Below are 23,715 nucleotides of genomic sequence, written 5' to 3' on the forward strand. Positions count from 1 at the left end.
TAGTTACATTTTTCTTTTAAACTTTCCGAATGCACTGTAGGCTGTGTGCCATTTTTTAAATGTATGTAGTTCTGTCCTTGAGCTGTTGTTGTCTTTTAATGTTTTGTGTGGACCCCCAGGACCCAAATACATACTAAATGTACTGATAAGTGGATGCACTTTGCATTCTGTCAACTTTGAGAAAAACAACTTAGTTGTGCCTGTTGTTCACACACTTATCAGCCTTCTCATTGGCTCAAATGTTTCCACCTGATCTCACCTGCCTTCTATCGTTGAAGGCATGTATTTCTATTGTATTGCAGTCAGTTGAATATTTTGTCAATACACCAGATAATCTTTGCCCACACAAAAGTGGAAGTGTTGTTTCTATCTTCACCACTAAGTGGCACAACAAACCAAATTACGAATCTGACTCTGCTGTATTGTAAAACATGTGTATTTGCAACTTTTCACCACCAAGGGTCAGTGTGGTATAATTTCAACAAAAGAGTACCAAAAGACCATTTCAGATACAGATTCCTCATTTATTTTCTTGTTCTGTTAATGCCTGTGCAAGGTTAAGAGTTACAAAATCTACTTACTATATAATGATTATATATATCCTGTGTCTATCATACCATGTTATTCATACATACAGGTAGTTTTCAACTTTATGCATATTATTTTCCATTTGAAATGTATCTATAACACTTTTAACATGTGTTTTGCTGATTAATGATCCCTCATATAATACATACAGGAACACGTACCACCAAGCAAGCAAGTCCATCTATATACTGTACAAGTCCAAAGTAGGCCTACAAGAAAAACAGTGGTAAGTGTGCAATCTACTTCACCAAGTAAGAGATCCGGTCCACATGTAACAGCACAACTAACCTTGTTACATACACTGATGCTCTTTTGTCTTCATACACATAACTGTATCAATATACTGTACATACAGTATGCAGGATCAACCAGTTCAGGCTCACAAAGAATGACCAAATCAAATCAGTGCATTATTCTCTTTAGTAGACTGGGTCTGGTCATGACAAGGTGTTTGCTCTTTTCTTGAGGTACCACCGCTAATCTCAAACTGGAGAGAGAGAGAGAGAGAGACAGAGACGGTGAGAGAAAAAGAGAGGGAGAAAGAGAGACCAAGAGAGAGAGAGAGAAAAAGAGGGAGAAAGGGAGAAAGAAAGATTGTAATAAGTATTCCTATCTGCAGAGTAATAAATGCTAGTCTCAGACTCCCAGCTCACAAACACCAAGCTTCCATTTGAGAGGGTTTGTTATTCTGAAAAACAAACCAGTTATCTCTCTATGGCTAGAACAGTAAACAAAGAGTTATCCAGTGCATCCCTTTGATCAGGTTTGTTCTGTGGCAGTTATGTGCCACATGGGGAGAGTAGAAACATCATTTATAATGATTATCAAAGTAGGGTTCATGTTTCTGTTGAGTGATTCATAATCTCCACCGACAAGCACACAGTCAATACTGGTGGATGTTCAGCTGTCAATAAATCAATTAAAATCAGCCCTCATCCTACATGTTGAATCCAACCTCCTACTAGTTAGTGGTCGATATTGTTCCCACAGAGACAAGGCCTCAATGTGTTTCTTTTGTCACAGCCAGCGGAAATGAAGAAGACGCTGCCGATTTGGAGAAAAGTTAAGTCTCCGACCGTACATTTTTTCAATTTGTTTTACAGATATCCACACATGATACTATCAGTATGGACGAACAAGGAGTTACAGAATATAGATATGCCTTCAGTAGCAGGATTTTCAGAAACACGAACCCCCCTAAAACATTTAGCCAGTTATTTTCCAGGCTCTGCATTTTAGCCTTCTAGGACAGCCATGCGTGGATGCACAGTGTCCTATATTGGGCTATGCTGCAGCCTGCTCAGTCAGTTCCATACTACAGTTCCTGGGCTCTGTCTGGGACTGCTGCAGCCTGCTCAGCCAGGCTACATGTTACCCTGTTTGTCTGAGGACGAAGAGGAAGTGGAGGGGGAAGGGGATGGTGCCTTGGGGAACACCCTGTCTGTGGGGGTGATAGAGGCTGGACTACCCATGCCTGAGGAGCTGGAACTACTGGACCTGTGCTGCCCCTGTCCATGTCCCGGGTGGATGGGGGCAGGCCGGAGTGGTCTGATCGGCGGAGGCCTCAGGGGGGCGATGGGCCTCCGTGCAGTCGGTTTGAAGGTGCTCATGGTCTCGGAGGACGAGGAACAGCTGCTACGGCGTAGGGCAGCGTCAGGGTCCCGGATGGCCATGGTGTTAGTGTGGAGGGGGCTGCCGGGGGGCTCAGAGGGTGGTCTGGACCCGGAGGAGGAGGGTTGCTGCTGCTTCAGGGGCTCCAACGTGTCCAGGACCACATCGGGAGCGTGCTTGGCCACGTTCTGACGCTCCAGCTCACGTAGCTCATGCAGGGCGGTGTTCATGGTCTTTTCTATGTCCTGTAACACACACAGTTTCACTAAATACTGATATTAATCCTGTGTCTTATATCCTGCAACATCTTGGCTGTCCATCGTAGTCAATGATGACGATACTCTCCTACACAGTGTATTAGACACCATTAAAAAAAATTACAAAAAAGAATGGCCCATTCAGACATCTGCTGACGTATTGTTAATTCTCAAACAAAACACTGATGTACCAACTCTTCAGAATAAAAACTAAACGGTTTTCTTATTGAAAGCAGGGATAAATGGACAAATTAACACCTCACAAACGGTTCCAATATTCTCTCTCTAATGAAGCACACAAAGGGAGCCATATTTAAATGTGGAGATAGCAGCAGCTAACAGACTGAACAGTAATTAGGAAATGAGAAACACGGGTCAAAGAATGAGCCTCTCTCTCAGATATCCTTCCCGCTGCTGCCTTTGACTTTGTTCTTCTGTGTCCTCCCTAGGATCCATAGAATGTACTGGACACATTCTAGAATACATCTCTCTCTCTCTCTGTCTGCCTGCCTGTCTGTCTGTCTCGCTCTCCCTAAGAGTCTGTATGCCTCTCTCTGTCTCTGGACCACAGACAGGAGAATATCCTCATTAGCTTTCCACTGAATAACTCTAAACCTGGCAGCCTTGGCAGGAAATAGGTCAAATGAAAAGAACAGCCGCTATGTATTATGAATAATAAAGGGCTGTTTGGTCTTGCCTGACTTCACCCACTGAATCAGTTGCTTTTAGCTAGCCCCCGTTATATTTGTTAAATTGTCAAGTCTTTATTGCAGTGATTAGAGTCTCACTTCTGCATACCCTGAAAAAGGCCCTTTAGCCAAAACGTTGGTTAAATAAATCCACAAGCAAGGAGCAACATTCTTTCTTCAATAGGTTAGTTTATCATCCGTTAGTCAGCACCTCACCTTTTGGCTGTTGTGAGTTCTTTATTGCTTTACTTTATAGACTCTCACCTCTGCCAGGGCCTCAGCCTCCAGTGATTTGTGGTCACCAAGGCTACCATGGCGGGTGGAGCCGGTGGATGGTCTGAGGACGGAGCCATCGGGGAAGCACTTCCTGTCCGGGTGGTTGATACTTCCAGCGCTGCCAAACGTGCTGAGATGGTGCTTCTCTGGACTGTCCATGCGGCCCCTGCTGAAGGATATCTTGTGAGGGCTGCAGGGGCGAGGTATGACCCTAGGGGGCATGTCCATACCTCTGGTGGGGCTGTGGGTGTCGGCTGTGCTCCTGCGGTGAGGGATAGCAGCACCATCTGAACGAACCCTCACCCTGTTGAGCCACAACACACAGAGCAGACAGACTGTCAGGACAGCATCATAGCAACGACAGGACTAGACAGAGTTTAGGCATGGTGCAGATATAAAATATAGTTCATTCAATAAAACTGCACTAAATGAACCATTATTATATAGACTCCTCATGGAGGGAAAACATTTAATCCTGCATGTGTCAAGAAAACCTCTATTAAATCTGCATTTCTTCAGATTCTGTGAACGGTGAGCATGAATCAACCAAGTCAAATTTAATGTGTAGCTACCTTCCCAAAGCAGCTCCATAGCGGAGATCAGGGGTATGCTGTGTGTGTTCGCAGGGGGAGCTGCGGTCATGGTCTTGGTTCCTGGATGAGGTCCTGTCTCTGTCCTCCTGGTGGGGTCCACTACTGGCTTCACTCTCAGGCTTCCCACTCAGACTGTCTGAGAATGCATCGTCCCTGAGGTAAAGGAGAGACAGAGAGGAGGACACAGGGTTTATTCAAATGATCAGGACTTTGCTGGACACCCTTATACCAAAGACTATCCTCAACTAACATCTCAACAAACACAATAAAAGGTCCTTCAGAATCATAATCTAACTCATAATGAAATGTCAATGTCATCTGCTGCCAGATGACTTCAAGGCATCATTAACAAGCACAACACCCATTCCCTGGTTACCCTGGGCCCCCCCCCTTGTGACGTGAATCGATAGGCCTGAGGATCAGCTGGAGATGAGTGTGTATGCATCTCAAATGGCACCCTATTCTTTTTATAGTGCACTACTTTTGACCAGGGCTTGGAACATAAGTAGTGCACTAAAAAGGCAATAGGTTGCCATTTGGGATACATCATGTTTCTTCTCCCTAATTAGGGTGTAATTATGCCGTCTCACAGTGATGGATGGTGATTGGCTGTCGGGCAGAGTTCTGGAAGGATAAATGACCAGTTATACAGTGACCTTAACGTTCCATCTTTGTCATGAGTAGGTGTTGCCTCCGGAGAATGAGGAGAGGCTCTTATACTTATTATAATTACAAAAAACTGTTTTAAGTGAGAGGTAGGAATTGGTCTGAAGCCGAAAAAAAAGAAAATTCACGAGCACCACAATGCCTACTCCACCCATGCTCTACCAAGGATTTCCAGCAGATATTTTTGACATGTTACAGTATGGTCTACTCTACTTCAAACAATGTGTCTGCAGGTTGCTTAGGATTCAAACCTTCTCAAACAGCCTAAATCATACTCTACGAGGAGGTGCTCGCACAATAATGTGATTGGTACCACATGCAAGTTAACGTATTGGATTCTTCACACTCCACACACTAATCCCATTCCACTAGCTTTTTAAACTTTTTAAATTATTTGAAAACAAGCTTTTCTTTTATACTTAAAAGACCATCATGCCAGATTAAGCGAGCTGTTAAGTCTTGTAGTAATGTAGTGCCTGCCTGTATTTTCTTAAAACCTTTTTATTTAGTAATACATGTCGTTGAGAAAAAAAAAAGTATTTCGTATAATCTTTTGGGGGGTCAGTAGGTGCCCAACATAACACCAGGTGGTGGTGTGTTGGACACGGTCCGTCATACCTAGAGGTCTATAGAGCCTGTCCGCCTGATTTCTGATAACCGTTATCTTATCTGCGTAATATTGACATCTTGTTTTGCAAACATGGTGGTTTTCTCAATTGCTGTGCTGATCAATGGGCAGTTTATTACCTCTGTCAAATTCGCAGTCTCTCAAAGCACTTCATTATGACAGAGGTGAGTTCTACGGGGCGATAGTCATTTAGTTCAGTTACATTCGCTTTTTTGGGTACAGGAACAATGGTGGCCCTCTTGAAGCATGTGGGGACAGCAGACTGGGATAGGGAGAGATTGAATATGTTCGTAAACACACCAGCCAGCTGATCAGCGCATGCTCTGAGGACGTGGCTAGGGATGCCGTCTGGCCCGGCAGCCTTGCGGGGGTTAACACGTTTAAATATCTTATTCACATCAGCCACGGAGAAGGAGAGCCAACCGTCCTTGGTAGCAGGCCGCGTCAACGGCACTATGTTATCCTCAAAGCGAGCGAAGAACGTGTTAGCTTATCCAGAAGCAAAACGTCGGTGTCTGCGACGTGACTGGTTTTCCTTTTGTAGTCCGTGATTGTCTGTAGACCCTGCCACATACATCTCGTGTCTGAGCCGTTGAATTGCGACTCTACTTTGTCTCTATACTGACGTTTTGCCTGTTTGGTTGCCTTGCAGAGGGTATGACTACTCTGTTTGTATTCTGCCATATTCCCAGTCACCTTGCCATGTTTAAATGCGGTGGTTCACGCTTTCAGTTTTGCGCCAATGCTGCCATCTATCCAAGGTTTCTGTTTAGGGTAGGTTTTGATAGTCACAGTGGGCACAACATCTCCTATACACTCCCTGATAAAATCAGTTACCGTTTTGGTATATTTGTCAATATTATTCTCGGAAGCTACCCGGAACATATCCCAGTCTGCATGATCAAAACAATCTTGAAGCGTGGATTCCGATTGGTCGGACCAGCGTTGAATAGTTCTTAGCACGGGTACTTCCCGTTTGAGTTTCTGCTTATAGAAAGGGAGGAGCAAAATGGAGTCGTGGTCAGATTTGCCAAAAGGAGGGCAGGGGAGTGCCTTGTATGCATCCCGGAAGTTGGAGTAAGAGTGCTCTAGTGTTTTAGCAGCGTGAGTACTACAGTCGATATGCTGATAGAATTTAGGCAGCCTTTTCTTCAAATTTGCTTTGTTAAAATCACTAAATGCAGCCTCGGGATACATGGTTTCCAGTTTGCATGAAGTCCAGTGACGTTCTTTGAGGGGCAGTCGTGGTATCGGCTTGAGGGGGGATATACAAGGCTGTGACTATAATCGAAGAGAATTCTCTTGAGAGATAATACAGTCGGCATTTGATTGTGAGGTATTCTAGGTCGGGTGAACAAAAGGACTTGAGTTCCTGTATGTTATCACAATTACACCATGAGTCATTCATCATGAAACATACACCCCCGCCCTTCTTCTTCCCGGAGAGATGTTTATTCCTGTTGGCGCAATGAACTGAGAATCCAGATGGCTGGACCAACTCAGACAGTATATCCCGACTCCGACAGTAACAGACTAATGCCCTTTGGGCACAGTTCATCTGTTAACTGTTATTGACCAAATACAGCTGGTGGATGGGACAGTGCACATGGACTCACATAACCTGGAGGACCACAGTGTCCTGGTGCAGAGTCTGTCTCTGGTCGACTCAGAATTACAATATATGTTTTTATCCTAAACAAAAGCGTGTAGCATTTGAGTAGTTGGTAGCATTCGAGCACTTAAATAGAAATGTGACATATGAAGTGCTCATTCTGTACTTACATGTCCTGCACCACGATGTACTGATGTGGGATGAGTCCATCCACTCCGTTGTGTCGTCCCTCCCACCAGTCATCAGAGGCTCTCAGGTACAACAGCAGGGATGCCCCCTTCTTAAAGGAAAGCTCTCTGGGAGTACGCCCCACGTAGTCAAACTTAGCAATGGCCTCGATTTGCTCCAGTTCGTCATCACTGGTGGGAGGTCCTGTACCATTGTCCACTTCATCAATGGCACCTGGCTCACTATGGGGACTGTCACTGAATGGTGTGGGAGAGAGATAGAGAAAAAAAATGCATACATTGATTAATAGATTTGGATAATAATAATAAAGAACGACACAGTGTTGTGCTTTGGGCTAAACTACAACAACAAGACGGTCAAGTCTTTTGAAATGCAGAACTGGATCCAGTGAACTTACGTCCTTTTCTCCATTGCTTATTCTCCATCCTCTCTCCCATCCAATCAGAACCAAGGCGCATAATAATATGACATCACTAACCAGTACTCCTCTCCTCCAGCCATGCACTTCTCATAGACTGGTCCGTCCAGCTCACGGTGACTCGGGAAGATGACCTCGTTGTGGATGATGATGGTCTTGATGACCTCATTAACGTGCGTCTGGCAGGCCACAGGATCATGGTCATCAGGTATGGGCATCAGAGTCGGGCCGAAGCAGGTAGCCAGGTTATAGGGATCCATCATGTTCTCATCACTGTATTGGGATAGACTGTAGAGAAACAATGGGGATTTAACAAACAAAACAATTATCCATCATACAGTATGGGTATATTTATTGGGTTTGTTCATAAACACATGTTTTTATAATGACAACACTTTGACTGAACATTTTTTCTTTTTTATACGGTTTATCTTCATTTTTCCTCATTTAATGAGGAGGACTGCCCTCCTCTTTCTCCCTGAATGAGCCACCTCTGAACACCATCTTTCCTATTGGATTTCTCCATAAAACATATAACATTATTATGGTGATCAAATCACATGTTATTTGTCACGTCCGCCAAATACAACAGGTTACACCTTACAGTAAAATGCTTACTTACAAGCCCTTAACCAACAATGTAGTTTCAAGAAAATACCCCCCAAAAAAGTAAGAGATAAAAATAACAAATAATTAAAGAGCAGCAGTAAAATAACAATAGTGGGGCTATATACAGGGGGTACAGAGAGTCAATGTGCACCGCTGTCGAGGTAATACGTACATGTAGGTAGAGTTTTTAAAGTGACTATGCATAGATAATAGCAGCAGTGTAGAGGGGGGGCAATGCAAATAGTCTGGGAAGCCATTTGAGTAGATGTTCAGGGGTCTTATGGCTTGGGAGTAGAAGCGGTTTAGAAGCCTCTTGGACCTAGACTTGGCGCTCCGGTACCACTTGCCGTGCGGTAAGAGGTCCTGGATGACAGGAAGCTTGACCCCCGTGATGTACTGGGCCATACGCACTACCCTCCGTAGTGCCTCGCAGTTGGAGGCTGAGCTGTTGCCATACCAGTCAGTGATGCAACCTGTCCGGATGCTCTCGATGGTGCAGCTGCAAAACCATTTGAGGATCTGAGGACCCATGCCAAATCTTTTCAGTCTCCTGAGGGGCTCCTGTGTTGAGGATCAGCATGGCAGATGTGTTGTTACCTACCCTTACCACCTGGAGGGCGGCCCCGTCAGGAAGCCCAGGATCCAGTTGCAGAGGGAGGTGTTTAGTCCCAGGGTCCTTAGCTTAGTGATGAGCTTTGTGGACACTATGGTGTTGAGCGCTGAGGTGTAGTCAATGAATAGCATTCTCACATAGGTGCTCCTTTTGCCCAGGTGTGAAAGGGCAGTGTGGAGTGCAATAGAGATTGCATCATCTGTGGATCTGTTGGGGCGGTATGCAAATTGGAGTGGGTCTAGGGTTTCTGGGACAATGGTGTTGATCTGAGCATTGACCAGCCTTTCAAAGCACTTCATGGCTACAGACGCGAGTGCTACAGGTCAGTAGTAATTTAGGCAGGTTACCTTAGTGTTCTTGGGCACAGGGACTATGGTGGTCTGCTTGAAACATGTTGGTATTACAGACTCGGACAGGGAGACGTTGAAAATGTCAGTGAAGACACTTGCCAGTTGGTCAGCGAATGCTCGGAGTACACTTCCTGGTAATCCGTCTGGCCCTGCAGCCTTGTGAATGTTGACCTGTTTAAAGGTCTTACTCACATCGACTGCGGAGAACGTGATCACACAGTCGTCTGGAACAGCTGACGCTCTCATGCATGTTTCAGTGTTACTTGTCTCGAAGCGAGCATAGAAGTAATTTAGCTCGACTGGTAGGCTTGTGTCACATCAGGCGAGCAAATCCTCGAGACTTCCTTAGATATCGTGGACCAGTTGTTGTTTACAAATATACATAGGCTGCCGCCCCGTGTCTTACCAGAGGCTGCTGTTCTATCCTGCCGATATAGTGTATAACCCGCCAGCTGTATGTTATTAATGTTGTCATTCAGCCACGACTCGTGAAACATAAGATAGTACAGTTTTTAATGTCCCGTTGGTAGGATATACATGCTTTCAGTTCGTCCCATTCATTTTTCAGCAATTGAACGTTGGCTAACAGTACGGATGGCAAAGGCAGATTAGCCACTCGTCGCCTGATCCTCACAAGGCATCCCGATCTCTTTCTGCAAAATCTCTGTCTCTTTTTCCAGGATGAGGGCCTGTTCGAGTGTTTGGAGTATATCCTTCTCGTCTGAATCATTAAAGAAAAATGATGTATCCAATTCGAGAAGCGTATCGCTGTTCTAATGTCTAGAAGCTCTTTTCGGTCATAAGAGATGGTAGCAGCAACATTATGTAGAAAATAAGTTACAAACAATGTGAAAAAACTAACAAAATAGCACGGTTGGTCAAGAGCCAATAAAACGGCAGCCATCCTCTCCTGGCTCCATCACCGTTGTAACTTACTGGTTGATATATAGACTTAGCAACTGATATATGGACTTACTGGTTGAGGAATGCAAACAGGTATCTCATGACGATGATGACGGGGCGAGAAAGAGTTACAACGATCTGCTGAAGGTGATGAGCTCTCTCTGCACCAGAGTCTAGTTCTGAGAAAGACCGGGAGAGGGGCATATCTACTTTACTATAGTAAACATATTTACTATATCAATCCAAACAATTATTAATAATACTTTTTAAAACATTTATCTAAATCCCGCATCCGCCCCAGTGGAGTACACTAGTCCAGTCCTTACTGATGGTTGCTATGAGGTCATTGTACATCAGCAGTACAATGGTAATACTTACTGATGGTAGACATGAGGTCGAGGAAGCGTTCTTTGGGGAACAGTGGGGTCTCCAACCCCCTGAAGTACAGCTTCAGAACCCCTGCCACGGCCATGATGTCATGGTCACTCTGATCATCCACCAATGGGTCCTCACCTAGAGGCATCACACAAGCTGTCAGCCATCCAGTCACACCACTGTAAGCTTGCTGGATATTCAACTGTGACTTTTTTTCATCTATATAACCCAAGTCATGCTTGTGTGAAAAAGTTAATCTCTGCTTAGTAAACCGAATGTTTTGTTAAAGAAATGCTTGTATAACACCTCATTAACTAGTCTTAGGAAAATGTCTCGGCTTTCTCTATAGATAGATATTAGATAGTCCACGACACACATTAGCTAGCTAGATACATTTGTATATTTGTCAGTACAGTATTTTCACCCAACTAGCATTTCTGTTCAGAATGTGGTAGCTACCGCTGCTATACATCTAAACTAGCTTTTCATGTCCGTTACAGTGTCATGCATGACATATGTGCTGTCTATGTATCCATCTGCACTTTACGGTCCTAGAGGGAGGGGCTGTGGCATTCCGAGGCAGACTAAACGCAATAAAAAACGATCAAGCAGGATATGGGGCCTCGCTCGGACCGACCTCTCTCAAATGAATTTTTTATATCGTTGACTTCGACCTGTGAGCCGGGAATCCTGAATATGCCCTGCTGCTGAAGGCCTGTTGGAGCAGAGAAACCCAAGTCAGCACTTAGATGGAAACAAATCTGGCAACACAGACACAGACAGAGACACAAAGACAGAGACGCACACAAACACACAACTAAACGGAAACATTTATATTCACCAAAAAAGTGTAATATGTCCATAGCCTAAACAACCATTAGTAACATAATCAGTCTGTCCACTACATGCTAGTTTCCATATTCAAAATTCCAAGATGAGAAACTACATCACAGAGATCCAAAATGGAGCGTTTACTGTAGTATATTCAAATCTATGGACTACATACAGTATCTATCAATTCATTACTGTTTTCCTCTTACCATATAGATTGATGTAGCGTACACAGCTCTCAACCACCACTGGTATGGCCTGCCCTGAGTCCTAACAGAGAGGCATACAGGGGTGTAGAGAGAGGTAAGGTGACTCTCTAAGGTGACTCTCCACAGGTTGAGTGTGAACACAGCACATTAATACATTCATTATCTGACTGTGCACAGACAATGACTAATGTACAATGAGCATACAAAACATTAAGAACACCTTCCTTGTATTGAGTTGGAACCCCCCCCATTTTGCCCTCAGAACAGCCTCAGTTCGTCAGGACAGGGGTAGGGGTGCGTTGTGTCAAGTTGGCTGGACACGGGAAACTGTTGAGCGTGAAAAACCCAGCAGCGATGCAGTTCTTGACACAAACCTGTGCGCCTGGCATGTACTACCATACCCCATTCAAAGGGACTTACATTTTTTGTCTTGCCCATTCACCCTCAAATATCACACATACACAATCCAGGTCTCAATTGTCTCAAGGCTTTAAAAATCCTTCTTTAACCTTTCTCCTCCGCTTCATCTAGACTGATCGAAGTGGATTTAACAAGTGACATCAATATGGGATCATAGCCTTTACCTGGTCAGTCTGTAATGGAAAGAGCAGGTGTTCTTAATGTTTTGTACACTGTGTGTAATCATGACAAATATAAGTACATCAACTGAATAAAAAATCGATAGTCTATCATATAATACGACTATGTGTTCTGTTTAATTATGTGTAAAATGAGTTCATTAACTGCATGAACAATTACCAGGGATGAGTACATTATCATATAACCATTACATAAGGTAATTTACATAATTTAAATATTAGCTGAAAGACTTTCAACTGACTGAACATTCATATATGGTCTGCAGAGGCAATAGGAGATTGTGGTGTCCTTCCCATACCCCCCGTTTCCTCACAAGGTTACCACTATAGTCATATACATACATATTAAGTGCCTAGTGAAAGTCTACACACCCCTTGCAGTCTTCAAATTTTGCTGCCTTAAATTTCAATCGAAAAAGGAATTAAATTAGATGTTCTTTTCTACAGCTCTACACAACCTACTCCACATGCTCTAAGTGAAAGAAAATTCTAGAACATTTTCCTAATTAATAAAACCTCTCCTTTTTAGATTTAATTTTAAGGCAGAAAAATGTGAAGACTGTACAAGTTGTGTGTGTAGACTTTCACGAGTGACTGAACATCATTCATTGGTTATCAGATGACAAAGGACAGAGTTACCAGGCAGGCAGAGAGATGTTGGTTAGTTAGTTTACACATTAAACCCAAACCCATTTACCCCTAGCCTGATTCTTAGATCTGTTGATGCCGTCTTGCCAACTCATATCGGCATTGGCAGACAGCACAAACAGATCTGGGACCAGGCTACTCATGAACGTCAGAATACCTGGCTGCGGGCGCGGGCATTCCGTCTTCCCCTGGAGCAGGCAGAAAACAGTGGCAGCAGCAGGATGAACAGAACAGAGAGGAAGAGAGGCAAGAAGAACCACAACAAGGTTAGAGAAGCACAGGGGAAAAGTGCATCCAGAGAGAGGTCAGAGTTCAAGCTTGAGAGAAAAGCCCGAGTGCTGTGGAGATGGGGCGAGGTAGAGGACGGGGGAGACCCAAGCTTGGGGAGGCCACGTGGGATGAGGGTGGGTGGCTATGGTGGAGAATAGGGGGGTTGTAGGACGCTGGGACTGTGGCTCAGTTTTTACAACAAGGTTGACTGGGGCAATTCGATTGATTATGAGGAGACGCTAGGAGGCAAGGCCATAGAACCATGACAGTCTGACACTAACAGCCCCACGGGCCTCCACTGCTGTGGCGTATACACTCTTTCTGTCAGTGTGCTAGTGTTGGATCCTGGCTTACACAGAGGATATATGACCTTGTGTGTTTATTTTCAGCCTGACATGCTTAGTGCTGGGCCAAATGGCCCGTCGCCAAAATGTGTTTAACATCTCGAGGCCAGGGTTCAAGTGCTAAAATATGGGCAAGAACGTCAAAACCAAACCTTATATGACCAGAGTCTGTCTACGTTCTGTACTTAAACAACCTCAAAAGCCAAGATTTGTAGAATTGAGTACTCTTCTCCAGACCAGAGAGACAAACACTACCTTTCCCAACTGTCAAGCCAATGGACTGTCCAGTCTGAGGGGTCTCGGCATTGAGTCAATTTATTTAGACAGCGGTTGTGCCCAGCACAGGGCTATGAAGGAAGGGCAAGTCAGTGAGCTGAGCTGAAGTGAGACAGAAAAGCAGTCAAAGACAGGACAGGGAGGTAGAACCCCCAGAACTGTTAGTAAAGACAGCTTACATAGAGAGACCACATGGGGGCCAAATAAGTGGCAGTCAGTACCTTGATGAAGGCCTCCATATTGCCATTAAAGAGTTTATGATTAAAAATGGAGTGAGGTCTAGGCTTCCGCATTCTCCCGGGTTTAGGGGGAAGAGTGGGGGGCCTGATGGTGAAGGAGGTTAAGGAGAGGGGGGGGGGCAGATACACAAAACTACGATAAACAATAAGGACTGAAACATGTATTTTACACTGTATATTCAGTGGTACAATGTGCCATATATAGAGCCACTATATGCACTGAGTGTACAAAACATTAGGAACATTTTCCTAATATTGAGATGGACCCCCCATTGCCCTCAGAACAGCCTCAAATCGTCGGGGAAAGGACTCTACAATGTGTCGAAAGCATTCCACAGGGATACTGGCCCATGTTGAATCGAATGCTTCCCATTCTTGATCCACATGGAAAACTGTTGAGTGTGAAAACCCAGCAACGTTGCAGTTCTTCACACACTCAAACCGGTGCACCTGGCACCTACTACTATACCTTGTGCAAAGACACTTAAATATTTTGTCTTGCCCTTTCACCCTCTGAATGGTACATATACAGTACATAATCCATGTCTCAATTGTCTCTTTAACCTGTCTCGTTCCCTTCATCTACACTGATTGAAGTGGATTTAACAGTAGGAATCAATAAGAGATCATAGCTTTCACCTGGTCAGTCAATGTAATGGAAAGAGCAGATGTTCCTAATGTTTTGTACAATCAGTGTATGTATGTATGCATGCATACATACATACATGCATACAGTGCCTTGCGAAAGTATTCGGGCCCCTTGAACTTTGCGACCTTTTGCCACATTTCAGGCTTCAAACATAAAGATATAAAACTGTATTTTTTTGTGAAGAATCAACAACAAGTGGGACACAATCATGAAGTGGAACGACATTTATTGGATATTTCAAACTTTTTTAACCAATCAAAAACTGAAAAATTGGGCGTGCAAAATTATTCAGCCCCTTTACTTTCAGTGCAGCAAACTCTCTCCAGAAGTTCAGTGAGGATCTCTGAATGATCCAATGTTGACCTAAATGACTAATGATGATAAATACAATCCACCTGTGTGTAATCAAGTCTCCGTATAAATGCACCTGCACTGTGATAGTCTCAGAGGTCCGTTAAAAGCGCAGAGAGCCTCATGAAGAACAAGGAACACACCAGGCAGGTCCGAGATACTGTTGTGAAGAAGTTTAAAGCCGGATTTGGATACAAAAAGATTTCCCAAGCTTTAAACATCCCAAGGAGCACTGTGCAAGCGATAATATTGAAATGGAAGGAGTATAAGACCACTGCAAATCTACCAAGACCTGGCCGTCCCTCTAAACTTTCAGCTCATACAAGGAGAAGACTGATCAGAGATGCAGCCAAGAGGCCCATGATCACTCTGGATGAACTGCAGAGATCTACAGCTGAGGTGGGAGAGACTGTCCATAGGACAACAATCAGTCGTATATTGCACAAATCTGGCCTTTATGGAAGAGTGGCAAGAAGAAAGCCATTTCTTAAAGATATCTATAAAAAGTGTAGTTTAAAGTTTGCCACAAGCCACCTGGGAGACACACCAAACATGTGGAAGAAGGTGCTCTGGTCAGATGAAACCAAAATTGAACTTTTTGGCAACAATGCAAATTGTTATTTTTGGCGTAAAAGCAACACAGCTCATCACCCTGAACACACCATCCCCACTGTCAAACATGGTGGTGGCAGCATCATGGTTTGGGCCTGCTTTTCTTCAGCAGGGACAGGGAAGATGGTTAAAATTGATGGGAAGATGGATGGAGCCAAATACAGGACCATTCTGGCAGAAAACCTGATGGAGTCTGCAAAAGACCTGAGACTGGGACGGAGATTTGTCTTCCAACAAGACAATGATCCAAAACATAAAGCAAAATCTACAATGGAATGGTTCAAAAATAAACATATCCAGGTGTTAGAATGGCCAAGTCAAAGTCCAGACCTGAATCCAATCGAGAATCTGTGGAAAGAACTGAAAACTGCTGTTCACAAATGCTCTCCATCCAACCTCACTGAGCTCGAGCTGGTTTGCAAGGAGGAATGGGAAAAAATGTCAGTCTCTCGATGTGCAAAACTGATAGAGACATACTCCAAGCAACTTACAGCTGTAATCTCAGCAAAAGGTGGCGCTACAAAGTATTAACTTGAAGGGGCTGAATAATTTTGCACGCCCAATTTTTCAGTTTTTGATTTGTTAAAAAAGTTTGAAATATCCAATAAATGTCGTTCCACTTCATGATTGTGTCCCACTTGTTGTTGATTCTTCACAAAAAAATACAGTTTTATATCTTTATGTTTGAAGCCTGAAATGTGGCAAAAGGTCGCAAAGTTCAAGGGGGCCGAATACTTTCGCAAGGCACTGTAGCTCTGGATAGCTTTGCATGTCCTATTCTTTCTCCTCTTGTTGCAGTACAAACCCGTACAAAACATCTCAACTCACTGATGTAAGACTAAGTCATGTCTGCGCTTAATATACAGCAGTGCTCTGTTTACCAGATGCCTGTGCTATATTGTAGTGTTTAACAAGGCTCCGTATGACCACCGTAGTGACTGATGGGTGACAGATGGTCTTACAGCCAGCTCATCTACCCATGACTGCTTCATTGTACACTCGAGTTTGCACAGAAGTTGATTAATTAAATCACCAGACAAACATCCCCTCTCCCTATTTGGAATCCCACCCCTGACTTATCAGAGAGCCTCGGGACCAAACTGCTTTTCATTTTAACATGACGTCATCTCTGCCACTTCCAGGAACACAGGAAGTGTTTGACACGCTTTTCTTCCTCCTCTTTTGAACCTCTTTTCTTACCTTGTTGTTCCATATTCAGCCCTTTCTCCTAAAAGAAAGGAATGGATAAAGGGAGAGCAGAAGAGCGGGAGCAAGAGAGAGAGAGAAAATGAGTGTGTGTCTGCACGCGCTTACGTGCATGTGTCTCTGAGAGAAAGAAAAAACAACGTATTAATGGCAAGGTACAGTGCATTTGGAGCCAGACCTGGTTGTCTATAGAGCTGGCAGATTGGGCAGAGGGATGAGAAAACGGGCACCTATTCAGACGGGCTCAACAGTGCGGGCGCCATGACCGCCTCTCTGACACACATACAGCCAGTCAGGCAGCGGCCATTCAGTGGTCGCCCTAGAAACCATAGAGAGAGAGACGGAGGGGGCGGACCCTGCCAGCTCAGAGCAGAATGTCAATGGAAGCTAGCGTATCCAGGGGCAACGGGGAGGAGGGAAGTGTGAGGAAGGCAGTGTTTTTGGGGGGGGTTGTGCATACAATATTGAAGTGACTGTGCAGTAGTAATATAACATGATGTCAGGGGTAAGCAACTAGATTTAGCCAGGGGGGCGATTTTTGTCGTAGCAAATGGTCGGGGGGCTGGAAAATAACTAATAATTTGTACACCGCAAATTGACCACAACTAAGCCCAAAAATAGATTGTATTTCAAATGAACAAATTCATACATTGATTACATTGACATGATCACATCTCCTTTTTATTTATTTATAGGAATACTTGGGAACAGATTTCCATAAATCAAACATTTTTTGCTGAATTACTGAATCACTTACAGTCTGGTTTTGTTCATCTAGTTATCCCAGGAAACAGGGGGGTTTGCAACAAGGTTAAGTAACAAGAATACAAGATGACATGATATCCCATAGCATGATAACACTCTGTGATCGGGGACTCGTATTGTTGATTTCAGGGCTCATGTGTAATAAAGCAGCTTCCAGCAACAAGCACTCTGTCGGTCTTCTGTCTGTCTATTTGACCAAACAACTAAATCCTGGAAATACTGGAGCCAGCGGTTTGGCTGCTTATGGGGTATCATATGAGCTTCTTGTATAATTGTATTTTAAAAAGCATAGGACATGGGTGATTCCTCACGAAACAGGATTTTTTTTAAATAATGTTTTAACGAAATTGAATTCATAGAAAGGTCTTTCTGAGAAAGGATTGTTGACATATATTTGATATGTGTATCTTAAAGCATAATTGAGAAATAATTCATTGAAGTTGGAACATTTGTGACATTTTGACTTCACCCAAGCCTCCTATAAAGTGGAAATGACAGCGTTTTAGCGACATTAAATCTTATAAAGCGAGTACTTACATATGGTCATTTTCACATTTTCATATATTCATAGAATGTTTGGGAATTAAATAAGAGGAAGGCATTTGTGAAAGTTCTATAGCAATAAACAGTGTGAAAGCAGCCATGCGTTTGGACAATTAATAGAGACACTGCAGTAAATAAAAGCCGGTGCGCCATAGCCAATCAGAGCTACAGTAGGCATATATGCAAATAAGCGATTTGCCGCATGGGCCTGCCATCATTCATTTTGAACTGGACTGTGTTTACAGGCAGTAGCAACAGTGGGACTTTAGATCAATAGAAAGCATTCTCCAAAAGCCACAAAATACACCTGAATGGATTTCTGCAAATATGTAAATACCACAGGAGTCCTCTTACATTTGGGAACTTTACAGTCCTATTGATCAAACAACTATGAAAAGATAGGCTATCATATATGCATATCAAAAACAACAAGATGAACAACTAATGCTAGCCAGATCGAGATGAGCTAAATTCAGGGGAACAGTAGATAAACCATGTCAAACTTTTTCAGCTTGTAGTTGGCCGTCAAAATTGCACTGATAAACGATGGGGAATAGCAGCCTGCTCGCCCTTCTGCAGCTTGCCTGCCAATGCATGCTTGTCCCAACACACGTTTTGACAACTGGATGGGAACTTTCCTCCCTGCCCGCCCATTTGATCGATGACAAAAACATTTGATTGAAAACTAAGGAGATATGCTAACTGCGGTTAACAGTTCAAGTTCAGCATAGCTAGCAAGCAAAGTGACTCACATTTCTTGCTAACTAACCAAATGACACCTGCATCCATGGCCGGCGTTAAGTGAGAGCCCTACGGGACCTGGCCCGCCCTACCGTACCTCCGTTCCCGTCCAAATAAAATATAGAAATATTGCTAATTTATTTGACCAAGATGCGCGCCGTCATAAAAGACGCCTCAATCTCAGATCAAGAATCCGATCGAGCGAAACAGCGTCCCTCTGTCGCCATATGTGTAGACTGTGTATCTGATGCTGTCTGGACAAAAGGGAGCATGACATATCATACTTTTCTGGCCAGACAGCATCAGATACATGGGATACATATAGTGAGACAGAGGGGTGCTGTTTCACTCACTAGTTTCAGCAGAGAGGAAGAGGCTAAGCGAGAGGACTCACTCTCGTGAAAATCTGTCCTGAATTTTATGGGCATAATATGCAGACCTAAGTTTCCCGCCTTTGGGACAGTGACTCGCATTGTTAGGGGGGAAACATGAGCATCTTATCATTATATAGAATTAAGAACAGGTTCAGCCCCTGGTTCAACCGAGATCTTGCAGAGTTACTCCACCTCAAGAATTGCATTTGGCAAAAGGCTCAGCACACATAGGCTGACTGGCTCTCGTTCAGGCAAATGAGAAATAAGTGCACTCAGGCTGTCAGAAAGGCCAAAATTAGTTACTTTAAGAAGCAGTTCTCTCTCTGTGGGTCTAACCCAAAGAAGTTCTGGAACATGGTTAAAGACCTGGAGAATAAACCCTCCTCCTCACAGCTGCGCACGTCCCTTAATGTTGATGTGGTTGTTACTGGCACGTGGCTGAGCTCTAATCACCACTCCATTAAGTCAGGATTCCTATTTGATTCAGCCATGCCTCCTTGCCCGTCCAATAATTCCTCATCTCCCACCCCTTCTAATGCGACGACCCCTGAAGCTTCTCGCTCTTTTTCCCCTGCCCCGCTGCCAAGTTTCTCCCTGCAGAGAGTTACTGAGTCCGAGTGCTAAAGGAGCACCTTAAACTTGACCCCCAAAAATAATCTGGGTCAGATGGTTTAGACCCTTTCTTCTTTAAGGTTGCTTCCCCTATCATCACCAAGCCTCTCTCTCTCCTTTCTGGGGATGTTCCAATTGCTTGGAAGGCAGCCACAGTTCATCCTTTATTTAAAAGGGGAGATCAAGCTGATCCTAACTGTTATAGGCCTATTTATATTTTGCCCTGTTAACCTGTTGAGTGTAGAGGGCAGTATTTTGATGTTTGGATGAAAAACGTACCCAAATGAAACTGCCAATTTCTCAGGCCCAGAATCTATAATATGCATATAATTGTCAGATTAGAATAGAAAACACTCTAAAGTTTCCAAAACGGTCAAAATATTGTCTGTGAGTATAACAGAACTGATATTGCAGGTGAAAACATGAGGAAAATCCAACCAGGAAGTGGCTTCTATTTTGAAAGCTCCATGTTCCATTGCAAGCCTTCCCTCCATTTAAAGGGGTATCAACCAGATTCTTTTTCCTATGGCTTACACATGGTGTGAACAGTCTTTGGACATAGTTTCAGGCTTTATTTTGAAAAATTAGCGAGAAAGATCACATCGTGTCAGGGGATGGCTGGGTGCCAGTAGCGTTTTGCATGCGCAGAGTGGAGCAGCCATTTTCTTTCTCTCTGCTATTGAAGAAGCTACTGTCCGGTTGAAATATTATCGATTATATATTGTAAAAACAACCTGAGGACTGATTATAAAAAATGTTTCCACGAACTTTATGGATACTATTTGGAATTTTCGTCTACACCGTAATGACCGCTTGAGCCTGTGAATTTCTGAACATAACGCGCCAACCAAATGGAGGTATTTTGGATATAAAAATAATCTTTATGGAACAAAAGGAACATTTATTGTGTAACTGGGAGTCTCGTGAGTGCAAACATCTGAAGATCAAAGGTAAGCGATTCATTTGATTGCTTTTCTGACTTTCGTGACCAATCTACTTTGCTGCTAGCTGTTTGTAATGTTTTGTCTGCTGAGAGAGACGTCCTTACATAAATGCTTGGTATGCTTTTGCCGAAAAGCTTTTTTGAAATCTGACATGCCAGGTGGATTGACAACAAGCTAAGCTGTGTTTCGCTATATTGCACTTGTGATTTCATGAAAATGTAATATTTTTAGTAATTTCATTTGAATTTGGCGCTGATCCCGCTTAACGGGATGGGTGCATCAAGAAGTTAATCAAAAGTGTTGGAAAAACTTGTCAATAATCAACTGACTGGCTTTCTTGATGTCTGTAGGATTCTCTTGGAAACCACTTTCTGGTTTCCCCTCAGGTTATGGATGTGTTACTGCAAACTTAAAGGTCCTCAATGATGTCACCATTGCTCTTGATTCTAAGCAATATTGTGCTGCTATTTTTATTGACTTGGCCAAAGCTTATGATACGGTAGACCATTCCATTCTTGTGGGCCGGCTAAGGAGTATTGGTGTCTCTGAGGGGACTTTGGCCTGGTTTGCTAATTAACGTCAGAAAATCTGCCGTCTCAGCAACCTCCTGTCACCAAGGGAGTACTCCAAGGCTCGATCCCTCTTCTCAATTTACATGAACATAGCTCAGGCAGTAGGTAGCTCACTCATCCATTTATATGCAGATGATACAGTCTTATACTCAAGCTGGCCCCTCCCCGGATATTGTGTTAACTTCTGTAGGGTAGGGGGCAGCATTTGGAATTTTGGATGAAAAGCATGCCCAAATTAAACTGCCTTCTACTCAGGCCCAGAAGATAGGATATGCATATAATTAGGAGATTTGGATAGAAAACTCTCTAAAGTTTCCAAAATTGTTAAAATAATGTCTGTGAGTATAACAGAACTGATTTGGCTGGCGAAAAGATGAGAAAAATCCATTCAGGAAGTAGGATATATATATATTTTTTTTCTATTTAATGCCATTACAGTATCCATTGACTTTGGACTCAAATTGCAGTTCCTATGCCTTCCACTAGATGTCAACAGTGTTTATAAATTGTTTCAGGCTTGTATTCTGAAAAATGAGGGAGTAAGAGCAGTCTGAATGAGTGGACCCTGCCGTGTCACAGAGCTTTTTCATGCGTGCGACCAGAGAGAGTGCCTTTCTTGTTTACCTTTTATATTGACGACGTTATTGTCCGGTTGAAATATTATCGATTATTTAGGCTAAAAACAAACTGAGGTTGGAATATAAACATTGTTTCACATGTTTCTATGAACTTTCCGGCTACAATTTGGATTTTTTTGTCTGCCTGTAAAGACTGCGTTTGAGCCTGTGGATTACTGAAGAAAACCTCCATTTTGTTCGCGTGTTTTCGGATATAAAGAGACTATCGAACAAAAGGAACATTTATTGAATAAATGAATGTCTTCTGAGTGAAAACATAAGAAGATCAAAGATAAGTGATTAATTTTATCTCTATTTCTGACTTGTGTAACTTCTACTTGGCTGGTTACTGTTTGTAATGATTTGTCTACTGGGCAACGTTCTCAAATAATTGTAAGGTATGCTTTCGCCGTAAAGTATTTTTTAATTCTGACACCGTGGTTGGATTCACAAGAAGTTAATCTTTAAACCAATGTAAAATAGTTGTATCTTTTCTGAATTTTTATAATGAGTATTTCTCTATTTGAATTTGGCGCTCTGCAATCTCACTGGATGTTGGCTAGGTGGGACGCTAGCGTCCCACATACCCTAGAGGTTAAATGCTCTACAACAAAGCTTTCTTAATGTCCAACAAGCTTTCTCTACCCTTAACCTTGTTCTGAACACCTCCAAAACAAAGGTCATGTGGTTTGGTAAGAAGAATGCCCCTCTCCCCACAGGTGTGATTGCTACCTATGAGGGTTTAGAGCTTGAGGTAGTCACCTCATTACAAGAACTTGGGTGTATGGCTAGACGGTACACTGTCCTTCTCTCAGCACATATCAAAGCTGCAGGCTGAAGTTAAATCTAGACTGTGTTTCCTGTATCATAATCGCTCCTCTTTCACCCCAGCTGCCAAACTAACCCTGATTCAGATGACCAACCTACCCACGCTAGATTACGGAGACATAATTTATAGATCGGCAGGTAAGGGTGCTCTCGAGCGGCTAGATGTTCTTTACCATTCGGCCATCAGATGTGCCACTAATGCTCCTAAAAGGACACATTACTGCACTCTATACTGCTCTGTAAACTAGTAATCTCTGTATACCCATCGCAAGACCCACTGGTTGATGCTAATTTATAAAACCCTCTTAGGCCTCACTCCCCCCTATCTGAGATATCTACTGCAGCCCTCATCCTCTACTGCAGCCCTCATCCTCTACATACAACACTCGTTCTGCCAGTCACATTCTGTTAAAAGTCCCCAAAGCGCACACATCCCTGGGTCGCTCCTCTTTTCAGTTCGCTGCAGCTAGTGACTGCAACAAACACTCAAACTGGACAGTTTTATCTCAATCTCTTCATTCAAAGACTCATGGACTCATGGACACTCTTACTGACAGTTGTGGCTGCTTTGTGTGATGTATTGTTGTCTCTACCTTCTTGCCCTTTGTGCTGTTGTCTGTGCCCAATAATGTTTGTACCATGTTTTGTGCTGCTACCATGTTGTGTTGCTACCAAGTTGTGTTGCCGCCTTGCTATGTTGTCATCTTAGGTCTCTCTTTATGTAGTGTTGTGAGTGTTTTGTCCTATATTTATATTCTATTTATTTTTTTCATCCCAGTCCCCCGCAGGAGGCCTTTTGGTAGGCCGTCATTGTAAATAAGAATTTGTTCTTAACTGACTTACCAAGTTAAATAAAGGTTAAATATATAAAAATGTATGTATTACAGTCATCTACCGTTCTCACTCTCAGAGTGAAAGCGTTGTTTGCATTGTTCACGACCTGTTACACTTGTGAGAAACAGGTTTTGGATTATTTTAGAACCATAATTTAGGAGTGTTCATGCCTGAACACACCAACCTGCTGAGTTGATACAACGTTGCACTTCACTAGCGATAAGTCAAGACAGATATAAAGGGATGCAGACAGGTGGAGCATATATATTCATGT

General features: G+C 43.3%; 1 protein-coding gene across 7 annotated transcripts in view; it reads right to left on the bottom strand.

The window, feature by feature from the left end:
* Positions 1 to 503: 503 nt before the first annotated feature.
* Positions 504 to 23,715, bottom strand: part of LOC112214943 (SLIT-ROBO Rho GTPase-activating protein 3) — a 68,860-nt gene continuing 45,648 nt past the window's right edge. The window contains exons 11-22 of one of the 7 annotated variants that reach the window (XM_042299062.1): positions 16,606 to 16,633; positions 13,776 to 13,878; positions 11,418 to 11,478; positions 11,015 to 11,092; positions 10,381 to 10,515; positions 10,076 to 10,208; positions 7,588 to 7,815; positions 7,091 to 7,345; positions 3,994 to 4,167; positions 3,410 to 3,725; positions 2,086 to 2,444; positions 504 to 1,075 (exon numbers count right to left, since the gene is read on the bottom strand). In XM_042299062.1, coding sequence (XP_042154996.1) covers positions 991 to 1,075; positions 2,086 to 2,444; positions 3,410 to 3,725; positions 3,994 to 4,167; positions 7,091 to 7,345; positions 7,588 to 7,815; positions 10,076 to 10,208; positions 10,381 to 10,515; positions 11,015 to 11,092; positions 11,418 to 11,478; positions 13,776 to 13,878; positions 16,606 to 16,633 — 1,955 coding nt within the window. In that variant the 3' untranslated portion in view covers positions 504 to 990. Of the gene's footprint in view, positions 2,445 to 3,409; positions 3,726 to 3,993; positions 4,168 to 7,090; positions 7,346 to 7,587; positions 7,816 to 10,075; positions 10,209 to 10,380; positions 10,516 to 11,014; positions 11,093 to 11,417; positions 11,479 to 12,821; positions 13,879 to 16,605; positions 16,634 to 23,715 lie in introns of those variants that run through there. The other 6 variants (XM_042299052.1, XM_042299063.1, XM_042299056.1 and 3 more) reach the window with 6 other exon arrangements.

Source organism: Oncorhynchus tshawytscha, linkage group LG02 (genome assembly GCF_018296145.1).
Source record: "Oncorhynchus tshawytscha isolate Ot180627B linkage group LG02, Otsh_v2.0, whole genome shotgun sequence".
In the NCBI taxonomy this organism is placed as follows: Eukaryota; Metazoa; Chordata; class Actinopteri; order Salmoniformes; family Salmonidae; genus Oncorhynchus; species Oncorhynchus tshawytscha.